The sequence below is a fragment of the Osmerus eperlanus genome, chromosome 3 (assembly GCF_963692335.1).
Source record: "Osmerus eperlanus chromosome 3, fOsmEpe2.1, whole genome shotgun sequence".
Lineage (NCBI taxonomy): Eukaryota > Metazoa > Chordata > Actinopteri > Osmeriformes > Osmeridae > Osmerus > Osmerus eperlanus.
The window spans coordinates 8,905,431-8,913,571 of record NC_085020.1 but is presented as its reverse complement, the minus strand read 5'-3'; the positions used below and the strand labels follow the sequence as shown (position 1 = coordinate 8,913,571).

Sequence of the window (8,141 nt, the reverse complement as noted above, 5' to 3'; positions counted from 1 at the left end):
GGAAGTCCTGTAATTACCCCCCCCCCCCTCTCTCTCTCTCTTTCTCCCCCTTCTCTAAGAGTCCAGTGGTCCTCAGATCCAGCTGACAGAAACACAAATCAGCTTCCTGACTGGGGGAGACTGGAGCATAGGAAAACAACTATCGGGTTACTACGCCACAGTACCTTAGCCAGGACAAACAAACAGCACCGTCAATCTTTCAATGGAGCCTACAGTCAGGACCCACATCAAATCCTTTCTATGTCCGCTGTGGAATTACAGATTTCTTATCCCCTTCATTTGGGGATAATCCGTAAACTATCCAACTTTCCCCTAAAATAGCAAGAAAACAAACAGCCATAATGCTGTCGATGAATACATGACGTGCAGGTAGATTCCTGTGTCCTGAGCATAGGGTAGGAATCAAAGACAAACTTCACATCCCAGATGTAGGAGAGATGACCTCTAAGTGCTCCGTAAACACAGACACATACAGACACACACAGACACACTCACTCACTCACACACACACACACACACACACACACACACACACACACACACACACACACACACACACACACACACACACACACATGTCCTCTAACAACTCCTCAACAGAGGAGCAAAGAGCTGGTTACCATGGTGACTGCAGTGTCAGCTAACCTACTTTCCATGAATGAAGGCCATTGGTTGATCTGGGAGGTGCGTGGTGTCGGAATAGGTACACAAACTGAACATCAAGATAGTTCCGCCACAGCATCAATGTCAGTCTGTCTTTCTTCAGTCATTGCTAATGACTGTCTATTTAGAAAAACACTCAAACACGTCAAGAAAAAAGCTACAAAATGAACAATCGCTGTTTTAGTCATTTTTAGCTGCTGCCACAGTGTGAGTCATTCACAGATCTGTGATGAATTGCATCAGTGAGCATTTTGATGCAGTCATCCTGATGCAGAGGTAACAGGCATGCTTGCCAAGTCAAAGAGCAAGAGGCAGAGTAGGAGGAGAGACAGAGATAGGTGGAGATATATAGAGAGAGAGTGTGTGTGAGAGAGAGGTGGAGACAGATAGAGAGATCAGTCACCCCCTCTTGGGCTACCTCTTCTTCCAGGCCGACAAAAAACAAAGAATGTCTCTCTGTCACACACACACAGACACACACGCACGCACACACACACACAGACACACTCCCTCTTCACCCTGACACAAGCCTCGAGGCCTACCTCTCTTCTTCTCTTCGTGGGTGGCAACACGCTGCCCTTCCCCCTTCTAGACAGGATGACAAATCAGTAGGCCTGTGCTTTACCACACAAACACACACACACACACAATCACAGCATTCACAAATGCACAAACACACACAGACACACACACACACACAGACACACAGACACACACACTGCGTTCTCATTCCTCCTAATCTCTCAGCACCCCCCAGGCCGTCGCAGGAGCCTCCCGGAGGGTTGGGGGAGCCTCGCCGTGAGAACTGGGCAGGTCCAGACAAGACAGGTGAAGTCATCTTGGCATGTCGTGAACGGCTGAGAGACATCGCCAGCCCCAAACACACGCATGCAGGTCTCCCCCAACAGCAGCAGCAACACCGCTGTCTGCCAGGAGTTATGGAATGTGTCTGTTTTGTGCAAAAGCCCAAACAGGAATGTGTCTTCGGTTCTGTGGGAGCTGAGAGGGTTGCAGTCTGCATTTAAATAGTCCTATTTCGTTTCTTGTCATTTGATGGAACAGACCTTGAGCTGTTTTTGAAATGAGGAATAGGCCCACAAATGCGAATCCTATGCATGGACAGGCAGCCAAAGTCTTACCATATTCTTACTCACAGTAAGTTATTTGGCTCACTCCACAGTTTCCCCGGAAGGGGACGCTAGATACCACTATTTAGCCCGTCGGCGCACAATGTTAATCTAGTTGAAATGTTTTCCGTTGCTTTCAGACAGTATTCATGATCTGAGTTGATATTTCCACCGCGTACATCTACTGTGATTATATCTAGAGACAGATTCCTCTAGTTATGTAAGCTGCGTCATATTCCAGGGCTGAATGCGCAAAACCATTGTTAATGTCATGTAATTCACACTTCTGTATTCTCATTAGCGGTGTGGGTTGTAGCCTACTATGTTTATGAGTAGGGCCTATGTAGGTGCGTTGATTGACGATGCTGTTTGACAGACAGGGATATCTCGCCTTTGCATAAGAAGGATAATTACCATGATTTAAACCAATATGTCGTCATGCTCTGCAGGTGTTCTTCTGCATGGTAAATTTAGAACAAACGCATCATTAGAGCTCTCCCTCTGCGCTCTGTGTTAATATCACCGCTGTATTCATATTCACACATCTGGTTGTGGTTCAGTTATCGGTAGATCCGTAGGCGTTTTATTACCGTGAGAATAACAGGTAATTGTAGGCTGCAGAGTTTGCCGTGGTTGCTCGGTGTTTCGGTGCATTCTCTCTTACTCTCTCTCTCTCTCTCTCACTCTCTCTTTCTTTCTTTCTTTCTTTCTTTCTTTCTTTCTTTCTTTCTTTCTTTCTTTCTCTCTCTCTCTCTCTCTCTCTCTCTCTCTCTCTCTCTCTCTCTCTCTCTCTCTCTCTTCTCTCTCTCTCTCATCACACACACAGCACACACACACACACACACACACACACACACACACACACACACACACACATCACACACATCACACACACACACAATCGTTAGCTTCCCGCTCCTACCGAAGTGTGAGCGCGCCTGCGAGCTCGTTGCGCGGATGATGAGAGCGTGATCTCACTGCATTCTGCACAGCTGCGCGAGGGAGTGACAGAAGAGCTACTAGCGCTGGGGGCTCCGGTTGGGTGAGTCCGCAGCTCTTGTTAATGTAGCCGCTGCCAGTATGTTTCCTCCGTACGTAACATATTAAAGTAGAATTAGACCCCCAGTTACCTATATCAACCCTTAACGTTATTCGTTGAAGATGGACGAGTCGTCTCTGTTGGATTTACTAGAATGCTCGGTGTGTCTGGAGCGATTGACACTACCGCCAAGGTGCTGCCCTGCCAACATACGTTCTGCCGTCGCTGCCTCGAGAACATCGTGAGCTCCAGGAACGAGCTGCGGTGTCCCGAGTGTCGTATCCTAGTTGACTGTGGAGTGGACGACCTCCCTGCCAACATCTGCTGGTTCGGCTGCTGGACGGGATCAAACAGCGGCCACGGAACGGCAGGCAGTCCTACCCGTGGGGTCTCTGGCTACGCAGCCGGGATCTCCGCTTCTTCTCCGGGCAGCGGAATAAGAGACCTGCCCATTGCCACCAGAAACTCGCCAGTGAAGGTTTGTGTCTATTTCTAAAATTCTCCATCTGAAATCGTATTTTTTGGTTCCTTACTTGGGGAACAGTTTGTTCTACTGTGAGTTACATGAACAGAGGTGTCTTGGTGCTTTTGGGTAGTGCTGCATTGTTTTGACTAATCTTCCTGAGAGATCTCGAAAGCTTGGTTTTTATGCCTGGGGACAGAAGAGGCCCTGGAGGTATCACCTGTCGTGTTGCTGGTCGTGTTGCTACACAGCTTAAGCGAGGTGCACCTATCAGTATGTCTCTTTCAAGTAGCCTTTCCATTTACAGCGGGTGGTTGTATAACGTTGAGGTTCTAAAAAAATAAAAATAACACAGTGGACATATGTGTTCAGCCACCAACTCATACTAACACATGCTAATACAGGTGTTATATGATAGTCAAAAACAATGCAGAATAGACTGTCACACGGCATGGTCTGAAAACAAAACTGCACCCGTATTCTGTACGGTCCACTAATAAGATCATGTACTGCAGATAGGCAGGCTAGACTAGCGAAATCCACGTCTGAGGCTTGTTCATGGCTTCCGCTGCTCATCTGAGTGTCACATCACCCTGTGACTCCCTCTGCTGTGGGGACTTGCACTTGGCGGCTTCGACTCCCAAATTCCTGCCTGTCACACCGGCCTCGGACCTGCAGACTGACAGGCACGTCTCACTGACTATAACCGTGGTCATTTATGATCTGTTAATAACTCTGTTGATGAAGATTTCTTTTCTCCTTGCCCTGCCGAGGCAGGGAGAGAGCACCGAGTGGCTCGGTGGGTTAAGAAGCTGCCGTTACCCGCCTGCAGTGCTCAGAGACGGGGCAGGAGGTCCCAGTGCAAGGGTGAGAGCAGAGGAGGCAGACTGACTGATTGCATGGTGTCAAGCTCTCTCTCTCTCTCTCTCTCTCTCTCTCTCTCTCTCTCTCTCTCTCGTCTCTCTCTCTCTCACTCTCTCTCATCTCTCTCTCTCTCTCTCTCTCTCTATTCTTCTTTATCCCTCCCTCCCTCTCCCCCCCCTTTGTGAAAGGAGTTCACCCTGGAGACCCAGAGGTACAGAACACTCACACTTCCACGGCCAGCCAGCCAGCCAGCCAGCCAGCCAGTCAGCCAGGCAACCTCCCTCTCTAGCTCCCTCACCCTTCCACCTCAGTCCTTAGCCTCTCTCGTACTCCCCTTGGTACTGAAAGGGTGGTGATGAAAGTGTGAACTAATCTGCTCCAACAGATGTGTGCGTGTGACTGCATATGTGTGGGTGTGTGTATTGCTATTCCAGCCTCAGTGTGGGTTTGACTTCCTGCTATGACTCTGTGGGTCCCTGATTTGAAAATGCTCCCTACTACGTACTACACCAGAGGAACGCGTATTCGCTGAACAAAAGACGAAGTAGCGACCAGGAAGCCAGCCCTGTCCCCAGTGTGTGTGTGGATGGACTGGGGAGACTGGACAGATGATCTATCTCTCCCAGGAAGAACAGAACGGGGAAATGCGCCGACGCAGCAACTAAGCCCATCTCGCTCTGCTTCGGTCGGTTCTAGGAACCCCGTCAGCCACATCAGTACAGTACGTCCTGTTTCCTGGGAGGTTGAGCTTGCCTGGACACACCTGGACACATCCTGCATGGATGTTGATGGAAGCGGTGAAGTCCAGTGTTGGGCTCTCTGATGATATTCTGGTTAAGTCCACTTAACCTTAATAGTTTGTGGTCCTTTATGTAATGGGAAATGAATCAGACTATCCTCAGCTGAATTGTGACACAAAACATGTAAACACTCAGTCCTGCTGATTTTATTGAGAAAATAGGGTGTATGTGTGTGTGTGTGTAAGTGTAAGTGTATGGTTTGCGTTTTCTTTTCCCGTGTCCAAATCCACAGCCCATCAGGGGGACATCAAAGACAGTGTGACATCATTCACCTGCCCTGCTCTTAGTCAAAGCCTTTGAAGTTCCTGTACCCATATTTACCGTGGTTTTCCATGGTGACGTGTCTCCCTTTACCTACCCTGAGGTTACCAAGGAGATGTCAGGTGGCAGCCGTGTCACCCCTCTCATCTCCGAACGAGACGCTGCTCTGCCCTGTTATCAATGTGTGTGTGTTGGGTGTCTTGTCATCTGCAGGAAAGGGACTAGATGGGACATCAAAGGAGAGGAGTGGACTGTAAAAGTCCCTGTAATGATCCCGTGCTTGTCCCTTCAACGCCGCACAAACACGCCTACCAGCACAGAGACACCGATCAAATTACCTTCACAGCTTCATCCTAACACAGCTCGCAGACCCTCGCCGCTCGGCGACAGAAAGGCCTGTCGTATTTCCGCTAATGTCCCTTCAAAAAACAACCCCCTCAGCCCACACACAGACATGGTGGATCAAATGCAAAGCCCCGTAGCTATCCCACGAGCACACGGTGTGGAACAGATGTACCTGTTAAGCATACTAAGCAAGGATCCCGTGCAGGAAGTGAGGAGAGCTAGTTGTCAGGGCTCGGCCCACAGCCGACAGTCCTGCCCTCTCTGATGTAGCAAAGACTGACGGCACACTTTGAGGTAGAGAGCGCTGAGAACGGGTTCAGAGAGAGAGAGAGAGAGAGATGCAGCGAAGGAACGCTACCCTTATGCACAAACACACGCGAAACGTCTGAAAACAAATAGAGAGAAATCAAGAGAGAGAGAGAGGCTCCAGTCAGACTGAGGGGAAACAGTTGAGAGTTGAGCTAACTCGGTTGTACTCTCCTGCTTGTTTGTCCTCTCCGGTCTCCGTGCTGTCATGTTTCACACCGGGCACTAGAGCTGCACAGGCTGCAGACGCCCTGGCACTGCTTCTCAGCCTCGCTTGCAGTCGTTCATCAGCGGTAAACAGGTGTGCTGGCTGAGACCGAAGCTCGTACGGGAGAACACTCGGAGGAGCCATCAGTCTGCCCACCCTCGCTAGGTCTCTCTCTATCGCTCTCTCTGTACTGTATCCCCCTCTATCTATCTGTCTTCTCTCTCTCTCTGTCTTTCTCACCCCTCTGTCTCTGTCTGTCTCTCTCTCTCTCTCTCTCTCTCTCTCTCTCTCTCTCTCTCTCTCTCTCTCTCTCTGTATCCCCCTCTATCTATCTGTCTTCTCTCTGTCTTTCTCACCCCTCTCTCTCTCTCTCTCTCTCTCTCTCTCTCTCTCTCTCTCTCTCTCTCTCTCTCTCTCTCTCTCTCTCCCTCCCTCTCTCTCTCTCTGTCTCTCTCTCTCTCTCTCTCTCTCTCTGTCTTTCTCTCTCTTTCTCTCACTCACCTCTCTCACTCACTCGCTCTCTCTCTGTCATCTTTGCCCCTTGTGTAGCTCAGCTCAGGTGGAAGAGTCACATTAAAGATTCACGGCGGCTTTTATATCCGAGGAGAGAGTGAGACCCGGGACAAGCTTGCGGCCAGTGACACCCTTGCTCCTCGTCGCTGCCCCCCCCCCCCCCTCTCCATGCCCGCTGACCCACACACACACTCAGCTGTCGCTGTGCTGGGTCAGGGAGAGTCAGCTCCAAATGCAATGGACAGAGAAGAGTGTTTGAGTGCAGGCAGTCATCGGTATACACACACACACACACAGAATAAAGAGACAAAAGGGCCACATTCCGAAGATCTCCTAGACAACAGCAGCCGCTATGCTACACCCGCTCTCTGGCCTCAGATCGGTGTGCAGAACCCAGTGTGACGTGCGGAGCCTCCGTGAAACCACTAGCTCTCTGCCCTGCCTCTGTCTCCCAGCCTCTTTTTTTGGTGTCTCTATCTGCTTTTCTGCCTCTCTCTCTCTCTCTCTCTCTCTCTCTCTCTCTCTCTCTCTCTCTCTCTCTCTCTCTCTCTCTCTCTCTCTCTCTCTCTCTCTCTCTCTCTCTCTCTCTCTCTCTCTGTTTCGGCAGTTTTGCCTCTCTCCCTGTCTCTCTGCCTCCATGTCTCTAAGTCAGGATGGCTCTCTGGCACACAGGATGCGGTGAGCCCAAGGTAATTGCATTCAGTTTACACAGAAGTGGAAGCACACAGACAACAGTGTTTGTTCGAGACACTATGGAAAGAGAGGTGTGGGTTTAGGACGGTATGGACAGTGAGGGGGACGGAAGGAGAGTGAGAGGGAAAGAGAATAGAAGATGGGAGAATAGAGAGGAATAAAAAGTGTGAGAAAGAAAGTGGAATGTAAGATGGTAGAGAGAGAGACACACAAAGAGAGATAGATAGAGAGAGAGAGAGAGAGAGAGAGAGAGAGAGAGAGAGAGAGAGAGAGAGAGAGAGAGAGAGAGAGAGAGAGAGAGAGAGAAAGAAATAGTGAGAGAGGGGGTGGTATTGGTTTAAGATGTCCCCTAAGGAATATAGAGCCAATGGTTGGTTTGCTTTATTCCTCCGTCTCACACAGTTTGGCAAAGAGTCTCTCATAATTTATTAAGGAGTCAGGATCCTATTTGGTGTGTGTGTGTGTGTGTGTGTGTGTAGCTCCACGGCTCTAGCCAGTGTAAAGACTTAGATGAAGCGTAGAGAGGATTCACAGAGGGCCCTTTGTCTCCACTGACACACAGGCACTGTTACTCCCTGTCTCTCTCACACACACACACACACACACAGACACACACACGCACACACATTTCAACACAGGCACACATTCGAAACACTTGCAGGTCTGCAGAAACACAGAGCCTCGCGCACACACACCCGCCCGCCCGCCCGCCCGTGGAGGGTTTCCTGTGTGTGATACTGCGAGGCTATCGAGGGCAGACGGGCTGAGTGGTATTCATAAAGGGAATGGGTAATCTCCATCTAATGACTGTGAGCTTGTTTACCCTTGAAGATGAAAAGTCTACTCAGCTCCGCTAATA

The 8,141-nt window shown here is 49.7% G+C and overlaps 1 protein-coding gene across 1 annotated transcript in view; it reads left to right on the top strand.

The window, feature by feature from the left end:
- Nucleotides 1-2,704: 2,704 nt before the first annotated feature.
- The window catches only part of LOC134017432 (E3 ubiquitin-protein ligase SH3RF3-like), a 32,494-nt gene continuing 27,057 nt past the window's right edge, over nucleotides 2,705-8,141 (top strand). The window contains 4 exon segments of the mRNA XM_062457034.1: nucleotides 2,705-3,003; nucleotides 3,006-3,146; nucleotides 3,149-3,218; nucleotides 3,220-3,307. Coding sequence (XP_062313018.1) covers nucleotides 2,952-3,003; nucleotides 3,006-3,146; nucleotides 3,149-3,218; nucleotides 3,220-3,307 — 351 coding nt within the window. The 5' untranslated portion in view covers nucleotides 2,705-2,951.